Source organism: Stenella coeruleoalba, assembly GCF_951394435.1.
Source record: "Stenella coeruleoalba genome assembly, chromosome: 2".
Classification (NCBI taxonomy): Eukaryota; Metazoa; Chordata; class Mammalia; order Artiodactyla; family Delphinidae; genus Stenella; species Stenella coeruleoalba.
The window spans coordinates 72,753,110-72,773,667 of record NC_137147.1 but is presented as its reverse complement, the minus strand read 5'-3'; the positions used below and the strand labels follow the sequence as shown (position 1 = coordinate 72,773,667).

Genomic DNA, 20,558 nt, shown 5'->3' with positions numbered 1-20,558 from the left:
TCTGACATTCTAGGGGAACTTTCTTCTGGACTGGCATGGCCCTACTTCGTGGTGACTGTTGCAGTTGACAAACTCGTCCTGAAGACTTCCAGGGCTCATCCCTCCCCGCTGTCCTGAGCTCTTGTACTTGGGAAATTTTCCTTTTTCACTTGACAGATGCTTCTCTGGCTGCAGACACATTATTATTATTTTTTAAATTAATCAATCAATCAATTAATTATTTAAATCCTGAGAGCAACAGGAAGGTGCTCTAGGGTTACCTGTTGGTAATGAACATACTCAGATTTGCATTTTTATAAAGTATTATTTATTTATTTATTTTTGGCTGTGTTGGGTCATCGTTTCTGTGCGAGGGCTTTCTCTAGTTGCGGCAAGCGGGAGCCACTCTTCATCGCGGTGAGCGGGCCTCTCACTATCGCGGCCTCTCTTGTTGCGGAGCACAGGCTCCAGATGCGCAGGCTCAGTAGTTGTGGCTCACGGGCCCAGTTGCCCCGCGGCATGTGGGATCCTCCCAGACCAGGGCTCGAACCCGTGTCCCCTGCATTGGCAGGCAGACTCTCAACCACTGCACCACCAGGGAAGCCCCAGACACATTATTGAGAGGGATGAATGCAAGGTATCAACAGCCCAAGCCTGGGACCGTCTCCAGAAATAGTTATGGAGAGTTTGCTACGGCACATCTATGCCCTGAATTGTACTGGCTGAGGCACAAGGTTTGTGGGAAGAGAAGGGAGAGGAGGAGAAGGAGGGAGGAACAGGAGAAGGAGGAAGAGGTGGTGGTGGAGGAAGAAGGTAAGTCAGTGCTAGTATTACTCTGGATGGTAAATGCTGTTGTGCAGGTGAAAATGTTTTCTTTAATAATTCTTAACACCACACAATGGACAAGGGAATTGGTAGGAAAGATTATTACTTAGCAAGAAGGGAGCCCAGTGCTAGTGTTCATTCAAGCTAGAAAGGCGGAGCTGGACTCCTCCTTGCAGAGCAGAGCAGCTCTGGGGGGAGAGAGGAGAGTCCCACAGACACACTGCAGGCTGCATCCTGATTGAAGTTTGCTGGGGATACAACCAGCAGGGGCTTTGTTGTTCTTGGAGAGCCTTCCTGGGCACAGGCGGGGCCAGGCTCCTGTGGAATGCAGGGACTACCAGGGAGGGCTCTGGCTTTGGGGTTCTCCTGCAGACTGGCCGGGCTTCTGTGGCTAACTGCCATTTAGGACTTCGTTAATCCAGGACACATATGGGGAGATTCGAGTGAAGACACCAGGAGGCTTTGTGTCCGTACTTCCATAAGACTCAGTACCTGGGCCACTCCAGCACACAGAAGGGGGCCCCCAGAATTGCCCTGTGGGTTAGAGAAAGCAGATCCTGAGCAGCAGGCATTCTTCTCTCCTTTCTGTCACGTCATCCTGGTTCTCTCAGCACCCCAGTCAAGATACCCCAGAATCTGGCTAGGGATCCTGGCTCCTCACGGAGTCCTTAGACAGGGGTTTCCTGTCTTCATTCTCTCTCTGGCATAGAACCACAACTCTAGTCCTGTCCCTTCCATCTTCTTCACTTCTCTCCTGGAGCCCTGTACGGCAGGATAGACGGGAGGGTTAGAAGCAGGACGTGGCTATAGAAGGATGGCACCCGGAAGGAGGAGTCCAGTTCCACAGTCCTAGAAACCCATGAACTCAGACATGTTCACTGTACTCGGGACTTCCTGACCCCATCGCCGCCCAGGAGGACGCTGTCTCCCAAGTACTGAGTTGGGAGACGGAGGTGTAGGTATGTGGTTACCTTGTATGCTGATCTTCTCTTCCTGGGATTGCCTGCACAGATTTGGAGGTTATGACTGGGCAAAAGAAAGTGGTTGCAGGTCTTGTCATCCAGGAGTCTGAGCTTCACCTCCCTCAGAGTATGTGACACTGGCTCTGTCACCCTTGTCTTCCCCTAGCCAGCTGCCTGGCGCATCCTCCTGGGTGGAATGAAGGTAGATGGGTAGGCAGGGGGATTGTCCCTGTGGTGTGGGTCAGCTCGGCTCTTGTTCGTAGCCGTGAGGGAGGAAGAGCAGGTGGATTGCCAGTCCCAGGGAGAGTGGAGGGAGTGGTGTGGTAGAAGGTCCCCAGGCAGGGCCTAGAGCTTCTCCCCAGTGGGGTGGTGATGACATGGAGTGGAGGGGGCCCCAAGGAAATGGGTTGGCATAGAATGAGAAATGCACAGCTCAGGAGAATGGGTAAAGGAGGGGCTGAGAAGTGAAAGAACGATGGCACCTTCAGTAACATGTCACTGAGGTTGCTGAAAAAGCTGTTCTTCGACCTCCAGCTACTGCCATGTGGATTCTTTCTATTTCGTGTCATGAGCTCCAAGAGTGACCCTAACATGCCTGCAGAAAGGGAGGAGAGAGGCAGGAAAAGGTGCTGGTCTCTGGAGAAGGGACCATTGTGAGCAAAGAGACCGCAGGCCCACTTGTGCCCCAGTGCAGGGCCACCTGAGGAACTCAGATCTTGCTCAGGGCAGAAGCTCCCCCCAGAGATCATAGCCGTTTCAGGAAGGCCCAGGCCCAGGCAGCTACATGGACTGCGAGAGCTCTGCCAGCACCAGGATAAGGAGGCAGGGTTGGCATGCCTTGACCCGGGCTGCCCTGAATGATGCCCTGGCCTCTGGAAATGGACATGACAAATGAAACTGGCCTGGCTCCTCCCACTGTACATTGCTGGTCATCCTGAGATGAGCAGGCACAAGAATCCCTGCCTTGGTGTGTATAACTCTGGTTCTTACAGCTCCTCACACGAGAAGAGAGCTATTCAAAGTTTTCTTACCTTCCTTAACAGTGAGCACCTGTCAGCACAAATTTTTTTTTTTTAAGATTTTATTTTATTTATTTGGCTGCATTGGGTCTCTGCTGCTGCATGTGGGTTTTCTCTAGTTGCAGCGAGCGGGGGCTACTCTTTGTTGTGGTGCGTGGGCTTCTCATTGTGGTGGCTTCTCTTGTTGTGGAGCACAGGCTCTAGGAGCATGGGCTTCAGTAGTTGCGGCACTTGGGCTCGGTAGTTGTGGCATGCGGGCCCTAGAGTGTGCAGGCTTCAGTAGTTGCGGTACGTGGGCTCAGTAGTTGTGACTTGCAGGTTCTAAAGTGCAGGCTCAGTAGTTATGGCGCACAGGCTTAGTTGCTCTGCGGCACGTGGGATCTTCCCGGACCAGGGATTGAATCCGTGTCTCCTGCATTGGCAGACGGATTCTTAAGCACTGCACCACCAGGGAAGTCCCAGCACAAATTCTTTTTTTTTCTTAAATTAATTAATTAATTAATTAATTTTTGGCTGCATTGGGTCTTCGTTGCTGCGCATGGGCTTTCTCTAGTTGTGGCAAGCGGGGGCTACTCTTGGTTGTGGTGCGCAGGCTTCTTGTTGCAGTGACTTCTCTTGTTGTGGAGCACGGGCTCTAGGAGCGTGGCCTTCAGTAGTTGTGGCTTGCGGGCTCTAGAGCGCAGGCTCAGTAGCTGTGGTGCATGGGCTTAGTTGCTCCGCGGCATGTGGGATCTTCCCAGACCAGGGCTCGAACCCACGACCCCTGCATTGGCAGGTGGATTCTTAACAACTGCGGCGCCAGGGAAGTCCCCAGTACAAATTCTTGACTTATGAGGAACCCACCACAGGTGGCAACGTATTCCTCGTCAGGGATTATTTCCAGATGGGCCTTATAGGGGCGGGAGTGTGGCTTGGACTCAATGCCACTGATAATCTCCTCTGAAACAGAGAATCCAAATCCTGAAACACAGGCTCACCGAACTGTCAGACAGAGCGTTAGGTGGGAAAAATGAGATGAATGATGTGCGACAATCCCCTGCATCCTCACCCTTACCTCTGAAGTAGCTCAGGCCTCTCCACGTGTCATTCTGTTGGCTTCCCCTTCTCCAATGCACCCTGTCAGTCCTCATCATACTTTTGAGAACACAGTGGCTGGTCTTGATTCTGAGCTGTTGTGAAACATTTCTTCATCCCCATCCTGACGTCCACATGAGAGCAAGGCCAGAGAAGGACCATGAATCAGAATCATGGATATTTTGAGGAAAGGTAGAGAGGAACTTCCAAAGCCATTTTCCTGTTCTTCCTCCACCCAAGACTTCCCGTCCCTGGGACACTGTCCTCATCTGCAGGGAAAGGGTATGACTCTTCCAGATAGAGATTCCCCCCTGGAACGCTTGGAATAGGATCTTGCAGGGTCAATTTAGGGTCCTCTTTGATTCAGCTTAGTAAGTTAAGAGTACCCAGAGGACAGAAAAGTTCCACCCTGGACTCACCAGCTCTAGCTTCAGGAGGCAAGAGAAAGAGCAGTAGAAGGAGTAGGACCTGCATTTTCCCAGGGATGCTGCCCATTGTAAGCTGCTTCTGTCACTCCCTCCCTCGCTCCTGCTTTTATAACTCCAGAATTAAAAGAAAAGGGGAGGGTAAACAACAAGGTCCTACTGTATAGCACAGGGAACTATATTCAATATCCTGTGATACACCATAATGGAAAAGAATATAAAGAAGAATGTCTCTGTGTGGGTAAGTGAGTCACTTTGCTGTAAGCAGAGATTGCCACAAACTGCACTTCAATTAAAGAAAAACAAGAGTGTTAAAAAAAAAAAAACGAGGGAGGACTGCAAACCACAGAAACAACATAATCACATCTTTGCCTTTCACTCTGGCCTGGCTGTTTTCCTCATCAAAAATTCTCTCAACTATCCTCTCTGCTCTGCTGGTACTGAAGCTTCAGTCAGAGCCCAAGAGTCCTGACTCCTCGGATGAGGCATTCACTTTCTCATCTAATGAAACTCTCTTGAGCCAGAGAAGTAACACAAATGGAGGGGAGGTGGGGATTTTTAGATGCTGTAAGAATCTAAATAAGGATGAGCAAACTTTTTTCTGTAAATAGCCAGATAGTAAGTATTTTTAGCTTTGCAAGCCATACTGTCTCTCTGGCAACTATTCCACTCTGTTGTCATAGCACAAAAGCAGTCATACACAATATGTAAACAAGCAAGTGTGACTGTGTTCTAGAAGATCCATCCTTCCTTCAGTCCAAATATTCAGTAGAAGAATAGAATGTGGCAGTAAGAGAAGGAAGGAAAAAGGGAGAATTTGTTGACTACCCACAATATGTTTGGCACTGATAGGACTTAACACACATCATCTCATTTAATCTTTTTAACAGTCCTTTTGGGTAAGTAGTAGTATACAAAATTATGGAACACACAACTGAAGCTCAGAATGTCACATAGCAGCAAGATCTAACATTTAATATGTCAGATTCTGAAACTCATATTTTCCATTTCACTAATCTGAATAATGAGAAATGGGAGTTGAAGGGTTAGTCCAATGACTGGGGAAAGGAATGCAATGTATGAAGGAAAACGTGTGTTCTCTAGGGGGTGCTGGGGTTTCCGCTTGTGCACTGAGGGTCATTTTTAGTTGCATAATAAAGTGATACCTGCACCTGCATCATTTGAGTTGTTACTCTGGGCTTTCATTATTTTATTTGACACTGAGAAAGGGAAAAACTGTTCTCAATTAGACGATAACATGCCATTGATTACAAGATTCATTACTGTTGTAAAGAGGTTAAGATGTGAAATATTGTGCATCTTGGAATCAATGAAATATGGTATACTATAGGTGGAAGCTTTGTCCCATTCACCCTAACATCAACCCTGAGAAATATTATTGTTTCCATTGTATAGAAGAGGAAACTGAGGCTCAGAGAATTTGAGTCACTTGACAAGATTTCATAGCCATGACTCCAATCACGTGATCTTTCCATATAACATCTGGCTTTCCTGGACTGTAAAAATAAATCAAAAGAAGGATCAAGCATATCAAGAAGGATCTAGAGAGGATTTCTTCACCAGTTCCCATAATTTTATAAGATACAATTTTTATAATAAATCCCTTATTGTACATCACTCATAGTGCTTCTGCTTCCCTAATTGAACTCTAAATAATAGAGATATTTGTTTTGAAGAGGACGCAGGGAAACCTAAACTTAGCTTTTGAAAATTGGCCCGGGTTATCTATTAGTTCTCTAATCTGTTAAATTTAAAGGTACTACTTACCCTGTTGTAAGTGGTTAAAAATATTAGTTATAAGTTGTAAATGCTCATTTATGGCAAACAGCAGCAAATCTGTTACTTAAATTATTACCTACTGTAGATATCTGTAATCAATGGGAAGACTTTAGATGACCAAGTACTCTCTTCAATGGAACATATTAGTGGAAATAAGGAGTATAATGGGGTTGATTGATTGATTCTGAGAGTTCTCCCCAGAGTCATGATTGGAACCTTGCTCTCCCAACTGCCAGGCCAGTACTCTCCAAGATGTAACCCCTAAGAGCAGCAAGAGGGTTTAAGTTCACCTAGCCAACTTCTTCACCAGCAGCTTGCATCCCAACATCTGTGGCCAAGTGGCCATGACTACTCAGATGGCAATGTGGACAGAAAGTACATAGAATTCAACCTCTTCCCTTTTCTGCCCTACATATAAAACCACATGCACAAAGAAAATACATACCATATGATAGTTCATATAATGCTTAAAGACAGCTGTCATGCACAGCTGCTTTGTTGCAACCCAGGGAAATTCCACTGTAAGTTAAGTCCCCTCACGCCTGACCCTGGTTAGTTCTTCATTTGTTCCCCATGAGATAGCTGGTAGTCTGTTCACCACACAAGACCCTATCCTCTGTGAACTCTACTCAGAGCCTGGGGCTGGGATCCTCTGTGGACCAGGTTCTCCTGAATTCTGTCCAGCCAGTGCTGAGATAACCAGATAAGGCAATGAAGCAAAGAAGCTCAATGGGAGAAAGGCCCATTCTGTGTCCCAGAGGGAAGCTTAAGTAAAGATCAGGTCCAAGAGTGAGCTAAGGGACCCATCTTCCTAACGCAGCCAGCATTCTTCTCAGACAGTGAGTTTTGAACAAAGGGTCGATGAGGGAGTCACAGGCCTGTGGTGTCATCCTTATCTTGAGACTGTTTTATGTTTCCTTTAGGAAGAAATGTGACCTTCTTTATCAGCTCTCCAAAACAGCTGATTGAGAGGATAGAGAAAAGAATACTTCTGTCCAAGTCAGAAACTTCCACGGCCTTGATGAGGCTCGTGATGAGAAAGTGATGAAATTGGAGCAACCAACATCCCTATCTGGGTTTCATTTCATTCTAAGTTACTCCCAGGATTCCCCACAGTTCAAGAAGGAGTCTAGAGAAGGCTGGCCACTCCCACCCTGCAGTTTGTTAAATGCAAATTGTTAGGCTAGTCAGTACTTCCCCAGTCTCCACCAGGACTAAAAATTCCCTCAAAACAAGGGAACGAGGGCAGCCTTATTTCTTTTACTCTAAACAAGTAGCAGGTAGGAATGTCATTGCACACATTCAGATGGTAGGAAAACCCATATGATGTATTTGCTTGAAGGCAATTAGAATCTGAGTCTAAATGCTCATCTAGCTGGACGGGGCAGAAACACGATCCCTGTCATGACTACAAGCTCCTGCCTGTGCAGAATCAAACTGGAATCAAGGAGGCCCACGTGGTCTGGACAAATGGAGAAACGTCTCTGCTATTTGAGCTGTCAGGGTTACTGCTGCCTCCACTTTGTCCAAGACGACCTAGACTTTTCAACCTTAGAGAGGTCTTGGCTGAGAGGCCACATGTAGAGTGTGTGATTTTTTGCTGAGCAAGGACCGCCCTGTGCTGGGCTCACCTCACCAGACACTCCCAGCAGCCATCCCTCCAAGGTCTTGCACTGCTACGCTGCACTGCCTGGGAGCTGAGTGTGAGTTCCAGCTCTGTGCAGGTGCCATCCTGGCCAAACACACGGCACCATGTTCTTCTGTGGCACGGGGTCCATCCTCTGGGATCATGTAACTCTCAAAAGCACGCCTTTTCACATCTTATTGTGCAGAAATCATGCAGTGGCACAATCTCCTAGTGACTTGGGGCACTTTTACAAAGGAAGAGTGATGATGTCACACAGCTTCTGATTTAGAGCTGAAAAAAACCCTAAGACATACTAAGGACCTGGCTCCTTGATTGAAAAAGACGAAAAGGAAAATATAGAAACAAAACAAAAATAGCATTTAAAAAAGTTGTCCAGCCACATACGTGTTCAGTGTAAGTATAACATTTATTTTGAGGAAATGGTTCTGTGGCTTGAAACAGGTTTAAGAATCTTTGTTGCAGACCCTCATCTTCCTTTGAGTGATGAGGGAGACAAAGTCCCAGGAGGCTGTAGTGACTGACGGGAGGCACCACAGAGTTAGGACAGAGCGTGGACTGAGCCAGGCTCCCTGACAGCCAAGCCAGCAAGAGGCCTTCCATGTTTTCTTTCTTTCTTCTTCTTTTTTTAAAAAGTATTTTATTTATTTAAAATTTATTTTATTGAAAAATAGTTGATTTACAATGTTTTATTAATTTCTACTGTATAGCAAAGTGATTCAGTTTTATATATATATACATATATGTATATATTCTTTCACTCTCTCTCTATGTGTGTGTATATATATATATATATATATATATATATATATATATATATATACACACACACACATACACATTTTTTTTCATATTCTTTTCCATTATGGTTTATCACAGGATACTGAATATAGTTCCCTGTGCTATACAGTAGGACCTTGTTGTTCATCCATTCTATACGTAATAGTTTGCATCTGCTAATCCCAAACTTCCAGTCCATCCCTCCCCCACTACCCTTCCCCTTGGCAACCACAAGTCTGTTCTCTATGTTTGTAAGTATGTTTCTGTTTCATAGATAAGTTCGTTTGTGTCATATTTTAGATTCCACATATAAGTGATATCATATGGTATTTGTCTTTCTCTGTCTGACTTACCTCACTTAGTAAGATAATCTCTAGGTCCATCCATGTTGCTGCAAATGGAATTATTTCATTCTTTTTTTATGACTGAGTAGTATTCCTTTGTATATATGTACCACATCTTCTTTATCCATTCATCTGTTGATGGACATTTTGGTTGTTTCCATATCTTGGCTATTGTAAATAATCCTTCAGTGAACATTGGGGTGCATGCATCCTTTTGAATTATGGTTTTCTCCAGATATATGCCCAGGAATGGGGTTTCAGGGTTATATGGCAACTCTATTTTTAGTTTTTTGGGGAACCTCCATACTGTTTTCCATAGTGGCTGCACCAATATAGATTCCCACCAACAGTGTCAGAGGGGTGCCTTTTTCTCTACACCCTCTCCAGCATTTGCTATTTGTAGACTTCTTAATAATGGCCGTTCTGACTGGTATGAGGTGGTACCTCACTGCAGTTTTGATTTGCATTTCTCTAATAATTAGTGATGTTGAGCCCCTTTTCATTGCCTGTAACCATCTTTCTTTTCTTTTTTTTTTAAAATAAATTTATTTATTTATTTATTTTTGGCTGCATTGGGTCTTCATTGCTGTATGCAGGCTTTCTCTAGTTGTGGTGAGCGGGGGCTACTCTTCGTTGTGGTGCTCAGGCTTCTCACTGTGGTGGCTTCTCTTGTTGCGGAGCATGGGCTCTAGGTGCACAGGCTTCAGTAGTTGCAGCACGCGGGCTTCAGTAGTTGTGGCACGTGGGCTCTAGAGCACAGGCTCAGTAGTTGTGGTGCACGGGCTTAGTTGCTTCACAGCATGTAGGATATTCCCGGACCAGGGCTTGAACCCATGTCCCCTGCATTGGCAGGTAGATTCTTAACCACTGTGCCACCACGGAAGCCCATATTTTCTTTTTTTAAAATATTTATGTATTTGGCTCTGCTGGGTCTTAGTTGTGGCACCCGGGATATTTGTTGCCATGTGCGAGATCTTCGTTGCAGCATGCAGGATCTTTAGTTGGGGCATGCAGGGCCTTTAGATGTGGCATGTGGGATCTTTTAGTTGTGTCATGCGGGCTCTTAGTTGTGGCATGCGAGATCTAGTTCCCTGACCAGGAATTGAACCCGGGCCCCCTGCATTGGGAGCACAGAGTCTTAACCATTGGTCCACCAGGGAAGTCCCTGCCCATCTTTCAATGTGTTATTTTTTTTGTTATTGTGTTGTATGAGCTGTTTGTATGTTTTGGAAATTAAGCCCCTTTTCGGTTGCATCATTTGCAAATATTTCCTCCCAGTCTGTGGTTTGTCTTTTCATTTGTTATGGTTTCCTTTGCTGTACAAAAGCTTTTAAGTTTGATTAGGTCCCATTTGTTTTTTTTTTTTTTTTTTTTTTTTTGCTTTTATTTCTATTGCCTTGGGAGACTGACCTAAGAACATTTTGGGTCGATTCATGTCAGAGAATGATTTGCCTATGTTCTCCTCTAAGAGTTTTATGGTGTCATGTCATATATGTAAGTCTTTAAGTCATTTTTTAAATAAATATTTACAAATGTTATATCCTCTTATTGGATTGACCCCTTTATTGTTTTTTTTTTAAATTTATTTATTTATTTATTTGGTTGTGCTGGGTCTTAGTTGTGGCAGGCAGGCTCCTTAGTTGTGGCTCACTGGCTCCTTAACTGCAGCATGTGGGCTCCTTAGTAGTGGCATGCAAACTCTTAGTTGTGGCATGAATGTGGGATCTAGTTTCCTGACCAGGGATCGAATCTGGGCTCCCTGCATTGGGAGCACAGAGTCATAGCCACTGCGCCACCAAGGAAGTCCCAAGTCTTTAAGTCATTTTGAGTTTATTGTTGTTTATGGTGTGAAGGTGTCTTCCATGTTTTCTAACCCCTGCCTTTGTGAGTATTTCCTGGCATCCCTGAACAAGACTTGAGCCTCTAATCAGACACCTACCTCCCCAGAGAGAAAAGCTCTGGGCTCCTGTGGCAGGCATTCTCTGACAAGTATTCAAAACACTGTCCTGGTGAGCTGGTCTGTCTGCTCGTGGGCACATTTAGATGGAAGTAGGTAAGCACCTTAAACATGCTGATTCCTTCAAATCTTCTTGTCCATAGACGTATCCTCCATCTCCTACCTTCAAGGAAACAATCCTTCCCTTGTTTAAAGATCTCTGTAATGGAAATAAAAAAATAAAATAAAACATCTCTGTAATGACCACCAAGGAAATGCCTCTACTCATCAAATGCCTCTCCCACCACCCCTTCTTCCCTCAAGACCCATAAGAAGAGACAGGTCCCAGGGTGGCTAGGGAGGGAATTGCTCAAAGCACTCAAGTTCTTGCTAATTTGTTTCAAGAATGTGTATTGGGATGACTCTGCCTTCCCTGCCCACCACCATACTTCTGCCAGTACCACTCCTTGTAGACTTGCAGACCTTCCAGTGTTTATTTCCTGTCTGGGTAGCCCACACAATACTGCTATAAACTTTCCTCTTAGAAATGCTTTTGCTGCATTCCATAGTTTTTGGATCATTATCCTTTCATTTTCAGTGTCTCATGGCATTTTAAAATTTCCTCTTTGATTTCTTCAGTGACTCATTTGTTGTTTATAGCATATTGTGTAGCCTCCATGTGTTTGCATTTTTTGCAGTTTTTTTCCTTGTAGTTGATATCTAGTCTCATAGTGTTGTGGTTGGAAATGATGCTTGAAATGGTTTCTATTTCCTTAAATTTACTGACACTTGTTTTTTGGCCTAGCATGTGATATATCCTGGGGAATTTTCCATGTGCACTTGAAAAGAATGTGTATTCTGCTGCTTTTGGATGAAACGATCTATCTATCTGTCTATGAAGTTCATCTGATTTAATGTGTTATTTAAGGCCAGTGTTTCCTTATTTATTTTCTGTCTAGATGATTTGTCCATTGATGTAAGTGGGGTGTTAAACTCCTCTACTATTGTGCTACTATCGATTTCTCCCTTTATGTTTGTTAATATTTGCTTTATGTATTTAGGTGCTCCTATGTTGGGTGCATATATATCTACAATTGTTATATCTTCTTGGATTGATCCCATGATCATTAAGTAATGTCCTTATTTATCTCTTTGTTTTAAAGTCTGTTTTATAAGTAGTGTTTATTTTAAAGTCTATTACCTCTGATATAAGTATTGCTATCCTGGCTTTCTTTTTGTTTCATTGGCTTGGAGTACTTTTTCTATCCCCTCACTTTCAATCTGTGCGTATCTTTAGATTTGAAGTGAGTCTCTTGTAGGTAGCATATAGATGAATCTTGTTTTTCTATCCATTCAGCCACTCTGTGTCTTTTGATTGGAGCATTTAGTCCATTTATGTTTAAAGTAGTTATTGATAGGTATGTACTTATTGCCATTTTGTTCATTGTTTTTGGGTTTTTTTCATGGTTCTTTTTTGCTCCTTTCTTCTTTTACTCCCTTCCCTTGTGATTTGATGACTGTCTTTAGTGTTATCTTTGGATCCTTTTCTTTTTTTGTGTGTGTCTATCTATTATAGATCTTTGATGTGTGTCTCTTTTTTTGTGTGTATCTATTATTGATCTTTGATGTGTGGTGATTTGTAATGCCACCTTAGTATAAACTGCATTTCCATATGTAGTTGGGTATGCTTGTGAATTTTCTATTCTGTTTAATTGGTCTCTCTGTCTACTCAGGAGTGGACATTACACTGTTTTCAGAAAAGAAGTTTTATAGGATGTTTGTAATATCTGACTAGCTATTCTTTCATGCTTATTTTCCACATAAATTTAAGAAAGTATCTAGAACTTGTATAACACTAGGAGAAAAAAATAATATTTTTATTGGACACATTAAAATTTTATATTGACTTTGGGAGAATCAGTGCCTTTTTGGTGTAGATCCACCCTATTCAAGAATTAAGAATATCCTGCTATTTCTCAGGTCCGTTTTTGTATTTTTCAGGAGTACTTTAACGTTTTGCTTGAATAGGTTTTTCACAGTTCTGATTAAGTTTTTCTTAAGAATCTTATGTTTTTTGTTGCTACTGCAACAGATATTTCTTTACAGTTCGTATCTTCAAACTGGTTGTTCTTTATATATGTGAAGGCTATGGAGTTCCTTCTAATTTTGAAACAATCTCAAGAATAAAGAAAAGTTGCAATTATAATACAAAAAACTTTTGTTTTCCTGAACTATTTGAGACTAAAGTTACTGACATGGTACTCCATCAACTTCCCAAATACTTTAGAGTGTAATCCCTACAAACAAGGACACTCTTACATAACCACAGTCCAATGATCAAACCTAGGGAATTAACATTGATGCCACCAATACCATCTAATCCTCAGACAGTGAGAAACCTGGCTCACTAGCCTTAATATGTTTACATATTTGATGAATCCCCACAGAGATTTATATAACAGATCTCTCACTCATCTTCTCCAAGTGTGTTCCCTGCTGCCCACAGCCAGGCTCTGGTGATCCACATCAGGCAGCCCCCTTGTACCACCCACCTGACCCTAGTTGGCCTGCTCTGACACATCCCACCAGGTCATTCACTTCCGATGGACCCAGGGATGGTTTGTTTTGGTCCAGTGAACATCAAGCCCAGGACTTTCATTCAAAATTGTGGGATAAGAAAAACTCTTTGTTGCAGAATATTTACATTTAAAGAGGCGATTCTAAGCACTTTAAAAATACAACACTGAAGTGGTGACAACATAGGAAATGAGGTTGCCGTTTGGGGTACTGGGGTGTGTCCAGGTCTATCCGCCCCTAAAGCAAGTCCAGCCTCTACCTCACAATGGCACCAAGCAGACTCCCTCCCCAAAGTTCTTACCATCCTGTTCTCTTACCACAGATTCTAGGTCTAGTCCAGCAACTGTCAGCTTCTCAAGGGCAAGAGCTGTGTCTTTCATATCCCTGGACCTAGCCTTTAAAATATTTATTCATGATTTCATCACAATGAAAAAACAGCCAAAAATGGAGAAATGGAGATATTCTTGATTCAGTCACTGAGGGGCTTCTGGGGATCCAGCCCCTCTGCTGGTGTAATAGGGAAGAGCCCTTGTATTCTATTAAGTTAGTCACTAAAGGGATGTTACCTGTGAAGTTTTAATTATACATAATGGCCTATGTCTGGGGATGCTGCCTCTCAGGAAATGAGCATTAAGCTAAAATACCTTTGTTTAGCTCACCGGAAACATCCTGACCAGGCCCACCTGTGAAAGATTGCAGAACGGAAGAAATTAACACATCCCTTCCAGAGGCTGACTGGAACCAAGAAATGCTTGACTTCACTCCCTCCCATTTTAGTATAAAAGAAACCTGAATTCTAACTCAGGCCAGATGGGTCTTTGGGACATGAGTCCACCATCTTCTCAGTCTGCTGGCTTTTCAACTAAAGTTGCTATTCCTTGCCTCAACAACTCATCTCTATATTTATTGGCCTGTTGTGCAGTGAGCAGTATGAGCTTGGACTCGGTAACACTGGCTGCATCACAGCCTTCACTTTGTTGTTCTTTCTTCTTACTTTGTGACTCGGCAATGGGAGTACAAGTGTGGTGACAGTGCCATTCTCACCTAACCCATGGCAGAGAATGTGGATGACCACACTGCATGCTGACACCCTGCTCGGGGGAGCACCAGTGTGGGAGGTCTGTGTGGGCACTGAGCCTCCCCTACTTCCTTCCCCTGTGTTTTGTGTCTGGAAAGACAGCAGCTCTGACATGGGCAGAACTTTGGGGATGTTGCAGCCACTCCTGCTGCTGATGGCCTTTCTTCTTTCCCCCGGGCTGGAATAGGTGAGTGACAGTCCCTATTCCTGAGCCCATCTCACTTAACCCCCTGTACTCTGACCCTTCTGCCCAACTCAAATTTCTGAACCTCAGCTCCCTTCCCAAACCCAGACTAACAAGTTCGATGCTGCATAGACACTCAGCAAAGATGGATGGCAGGAAGGAAGGGTGTTCACTAAAAGCTCTCGTGGGTCTTAGCCTCTCTCTTACCACTGGGAAAGTGCGTTGTGCATTTGGCAGAGGATGTGAAGCTACAAAACACAAGGAATTAAAATCCCTCACTCCATCCCAGGAAAGGGCAACTCAGACAAACCGTCTGCAGTATGGGAGTTGTCAGTGGACCCAGCTTAAGAACCAGTGAAATTTCTCAGTGCCCTCTACCCCTCACTCCTGCCCAGGAGCAGAGCTCAGGGTGCGATTGTTCAGAAGTGGCTAGATGACAGCACCCAAAGCTCTCTGCGTGCCTTGACTCTGCCCCAGTCCCCAAGCAGCCCATTTTCTGCCCAATCTCCCCTGCCTCCCAGGCCCTCGACTGCCCCACTGCCTTTGGCAGTGCCATTCCCCCATCCTTGTGGCCTTGAATCCCACCTGCACTATCCCCACCAAACCTTAGCCAAAAGCTAATTGGACGCTATTCACTCTTGCAGCCAAAAAATCATTTACTGAGATCCTAGGTTGTGTTAGGCCCTAGGACAGGAGGATTTCAGAAGATCCAACTCTATATGCTCCTAATGCAAACTCAGGTTAATTTCACGACATTGGTGAGAAAGCTCCCAGGAGCTCTGCCCTCATGTCATTGAAGAGCACAGGGAACAGTGTCACTCAGCCCCAGGACCATGTGTCGCCTCAGTTCGCCCTCAGCTGCAGCCCTGCCTCGTGTCACCTGCCTGTCACAGCTCCTGGTCCGTGTCTCCCGTGACTCCATGCTCCCCACACCCCTACTCTGCTCTCTGTGCAGCTCAATCATTGTCACCTTGGGGGCCCACAACATCAAGAGGCAGGAGAGGACACAACAACAACAGGGTCAAGTTTTTTTCCATGTAGAAAAAATGTGTCCTTATAGGACACCATAGAGACATTTATTGTCCTTGCACCACTTATTGAGAAGAAAAAAGAAAATAGTCTTTCCCCTAATTTCTGCCGTGAAACTTCCATCATAAATCAAGTGTTCATATATGTATGTATCAGTGTCCAAATGTGTGTGGGATCTCTACTTCTTATCCAGTAGTCTATGTCTCTATGCCCCCATCAATACCACACTGTCTTCATTACTATGACTTAATTTGCTAAAGCAAGACCTCCCATCTTCTTCTCATTCTTCACGACTACTTGGCTAATGTTCGCCATTGGTTTTTCCACATCTATTTAGAACCAATTAAGTTCTGTTAAGTAACTCTTGGGTGCAATGAATCTGTAGATCAGTTTTTGGAGAATTGACATTTGAAAAGTATTTTCTCTTCCAAATTTGAACATGGAATATCTTTATGTTTAGGTCTTCTTAGTGTCTCTTAATACAATTCAGTAGTTTTCACCAGAGGTCATGCACATCTTTTTTTAGATTTATGTTTAGTTATTTGATACTTTTCATGATTTAAATGTTAACGTTTTCAAAATTTCATTTTAAATTAATGTGTTATGTTACATCAATTGTGTTTTGAATGAAAAGCCACTCGTCCTAGGATAAACCCAAATTAAAATGATATAACATTTTTGCTTATTGACTGATTTGACTTACATCAATATTCAAATAACATTAGCCTGTAATGTTCATTTCCCATATTGGTTTTTTTTTCTTTTTTAAAAAACTTTTTGAAGGCACGGAAGATGGCGAAAGAAGGCACGGAAGATGGCGGAAGAGCAAGACACGGAGATCACCTTCCTCCCCACAGATACACCAGAAATACATCTACACGTGGAACAACTCCTACAGAACACCTACTGAACGCTGGCAGAAGACCTCAGACCTCCCAAAAGGCAAGAAAACCCCCGTGTACCTGGGTAGGGCAAAAGAAAAAACAGACAAAAGGATAGGGACAGGACCTGCACCAGTGGGAGGGAGCTGTGAAGGAGGAAAGGTTTCCACACACTAGAAGCCCCTTCGCAAGCAGAGGCTGGGGGTGGCAGAGGGGATAAGCTTCGGAGCCACAGAGGAGAGCGCAGCTACAGGGGTGCCGAGGGCAAAGCGGGGAGATTCCCGCACAGAGGATTGGTGCCGACCAGCACTCACCAGCCCGAGAGGCTTGTCTGCTCACCCACCAGGACGGGCACGGGCTGGGAGCTGAGGCTTGGGCTTCGGTCGGATGCAGGGAGAGGACTGGGGTTGGCGGCGTGAACACAGCCTGAAGGGGCCTAGTGCGCCACAGCTAGCCAGGAGGGAGTCCGGGAAAAAGTTTGGAGCTGCCAAAGAGACAAGAGACGTTTTCTTGCCTTGTTGTTTCCTGGTGCGCGAGGAGAGGGGATTAAGAGCGCTGCTTAAAGGAGCTCCAGAGGGCTTCCCTGGTGGCGCAGTGGTTGAGAGTCCGCCTGCCGATGCAGGGGACATGGGTTCGTGCCCTGGTCCGGGAGGATCCCACATGCCGTGGAGCGGCTGGGCCCGTGAGCCATGGCTGCTGAGCCTGTGCGTCTGGAGCCTGTGCTCCGCAACGGGAGAGGCCACAACAGTGAAAGGCCCGCGTACGGCAAAAAAAAAAAAAAAAAAAAAAAAAAGGAGCTCCAGAGATGGGTGTGAGCCGTGGCTATCAGCACAGATCCCAGAGATGGGCATGAGACACTAAGGCTGCTGCTGCCGCCACCAAGAAGCCTGTGTGCAAGCACAGGTCACTCTCCACACTGCTCCTCCCAGGAGCCTGTGCAGCCCACCACTGCCAGGGTCCCGTGATCCCGTGATCCAGGGACAACTTCCCTGGGAGAACGCATGGCGCGCTTCAGGCTGCTGCAATGTCACGCCGGCCTCTGCCGCTGCAGGCTCGCCCCGCATCCATACCCCTCTCTCCCTCCGGCCTGAGTGAGCCAGAGCCCCCGAATCAGCGGCTCCTTTAACCCCGTCCTGTCTGAGCCAGCAACCTACATGCAGAGGCGGGGCCAAATCCAAAGCTGAACCCCGGGAGCTGTGCGAACAAAGTAGAGAAAAGGAAATTTCTCCCAGCAGCCTCAGAAGCAGCAGATTAAAGCTCCACAATCAAACTGATGTACCCTGCATCTGTGGAATAGACAGCGAATCATCCCAAATTGAGGAGGTGGACTTTGAGAGCAAAATAGATTATTTTTTCCCCTTTTCGTCTTTTTGTGAGTGTGTATCTGTATGCTTCTGTGTGAGATTTTGTCTGTATAGCTTTGCTTCCACCATTTGTCCTAGAGTTCTGTCTGTCCGTTCTTTTCCTTATTACTTTTTAGAATTGTTTTCTTAATAATTTTTTTATTTTAATAACTTTATTTTATTTTATCTTACGTCATTTTGTTTTCTTTTATCCTCTTTCTTTCTTTCTACATTTTCTTCGGTTTATTCTGAGCCGTGTGGATGAAAGGCTCTTGGTGCTGGAGAGTCCCATACAGGATAAATCCAAGGAGAAACACACCAGGATACATATTAATCAAACTATAAAAAATTAAACACAAAGAAAACATATTAAAAGCAGCAAAGGAAAAAGAACAAATAACACATAAGGGAATCCCCATAAGGTTAACAGCTGATCTTACAGCAGAAACTCTGCAAGCAAGAAGGGAGTGGCAGGACATATTTAAAGTGAGGAAGGAGAAAAAAATACAACCAAGATTACTCTACCCAGCAAGGATCTCATTCAGATTTGATGGAGAAATTAAAATCTTTACAGACAAGTAAAAGCTGAGAGAGTTCAGCACCATGAAACCCGCTTTACAACAAATGCTAAAGGAACTTCTCTAGGCAAGAAACACAAGAGAAGGAAAAGACCTACAATAACGAACCCAAAACAATTAAGAAAATGGGAATAGGAACATACATATCGATAATTACCTTAAATGTAAATGGATTAAATGCTCCCACCAAAAGACACAGACTGGCTGAATGGATATGAAAACAAGACCCATATATATGCTGTCTAAAAGAGACCTACTTCAGACCTAGGGACACATACAGACTGAAAGTGAGGGGATGGAAAAAGATATTCCATGCAAATGGAAATCAGAGGAAAGCTGGAGTAGCAATTCTCATATCAGACAAAATAGACTTTAAAATAAAGACTATTACAAGAGACAAAGAAGGACACTACATAATGATCAAGGGATCGATCCAAGAAGAAGATATAACAATTGTAAATATTTATGCACCCAACATAGGAGCACCTCAATACATAAGGCAAATACTAACAGCCATAAAAGGGGAAATCGACAGTAACACAAGCATTGTAGAGGACTTTAGGGAACTTTAACACCCCACTTTCAACAATGGACAGATCATCCAAAATGAAAATAAATAAGGAAACACAAGCTTTAAATGATACATTAAACAAGATGGACTTAATTGATATTTATAGGATATTCCATCCAAAAACAACAGAATACACATTTTTCTCAAGTGCTCATGGAACATTCTCCAGGATAGATCATATCTTGGGTCACAAATCTAGCCTTGGTAAATTTAAGAAAATTGAAATCATATCAAGTATCTTTTCCAACCACAATGCTATGAGACTAGATATCAATTACAGGAAAAGATCTGTAAACACAAACACATGGAGGCTAAACAATACACTATTAATAACGAAGTGATCACTGAAGAAATCAAAGAGGAAATCAAAAAATATCTAGAAACAAATGACAATGGAGACACGACGACCCAAAACCTATGGGATGCAGCAAAAGCAGTTCTAAGAGGGAAGTTTATAGCAATACAATCCTACCTTAAGAAACAGGAAACATCTCAAATAAACAACCTAACCTTGCACGTAAAGCAGTTAGAGAAAGAAGAACACAAACCCCCAAAGTTAGCAGAAGGAAAGAAATCATAAAGATCAGATCAGAAATAAATGAAAAAGAAATGAAGGAAACGATAGCAAAGATCAACAAAACTAAAAGCTGGTTCTTTGAGAAGATAAACAAAATTGATAAAGCATTAGCCAGACTCATCAAACAAAAAAGGGAGAAGACTCAAATCAATAGAATTAGAAATGAAAAAGGAGAAGTAACAACTGACACTGCAGAAATACAAAGGATCATGAGAGATTACTACAAGCAACTCTATGCCAATAAAATGGACAACCTGGAAGAAATGGACAAATTCTTAGAAATGCGCAACCTGCCAAGACTGAGTCAGGAAGAAATAGAAAATATGAACAGACCAATCACAAGCACTGCAATTGAAACTGTGATTAAAAATCTTCCAACAAACAAAAGCCCAGGACCAGATGGCTTCACAGGCGAATTATATCAAACACTTAGGGAAGAGCTAACACCTATCCTTCTCAAACTCTTCCAAAATATAGCAGAGGGGGGAACACTCCCAAACTCATTCTACAAGGCCACCATGACCCTGATACCAAAACCAGACAAAGATGTCACATAGAAAGAAAACTACAGGCCAATATCACTGATGAGCATAGATCCAAAAATCCTCAACAAAATACTAGCAAACAGAACCCAACAGCACATTAAAAGGATCATGCACCATGATCAAGTGGGATTTATTCCAGGAATGCAAGGATTCTTCAATATACACAAATCAATCAACATGGTACACCACATTAACAAATTGAAGGAGAAAAACCATATGATCATCTCAATAGATGCAGATAAAGCTTTCGACAAAATACAACACCCAATTATGATAAAAACCCTTCAGAAAGTAGGCATAGAGGGAACTTTCCTCAACATAATAAAGGCCATATATGAAAAACACACAGCCAACATCATCCTCATTGGTGAAAAAACGAAATCATTTCCACTAAGATCAGGAACAA

The 20,558-nt window shown here is 43.7% G+C and overlaps 1 protein-coding gene and 1 long non-coding RNA gene across 2 annotated transcripts in view; one reads left to right on the top strand and one right to left on the bottom strand.

Annotated features, from left to right (window-relative positions):
* The window catches only part of LOC307179475, a 43,029-nt gene extending 26,436 nt beyond the window's left edge, over nt 1–16,593 (top strand). The window contains exon 3 of the long non-coding RNA XR_013825392.1: nt 16,441–16,593. This is a non-coding gene — a long non-coding RNA (uncharacterized lncRNA). The remainder of the gene's footprint in view (nt 1–16,440) is intronic.
* Nucleotides 862–4,354, bottom strand: CMA1 (chymase 1; the record flags this gene model as incomplete). The annotated part of the gene is given in 8 exon segments (XM_079912754.1): nt 862–1,299; nt 1,302–1,338; nt 1,776–1,928; nt 1,932–1,978; nt 1,981–1,995; nt 2,358–2,361; nt 3,603–3,745; nt 4,279–4,354. Coding segments are annotated over 8 exon segments (579 nt in total). The 3' UTR covers nt 862–1,195.
* Nucleotides 16,594–20,558: the final 3,965 nt, after the last annotated feature.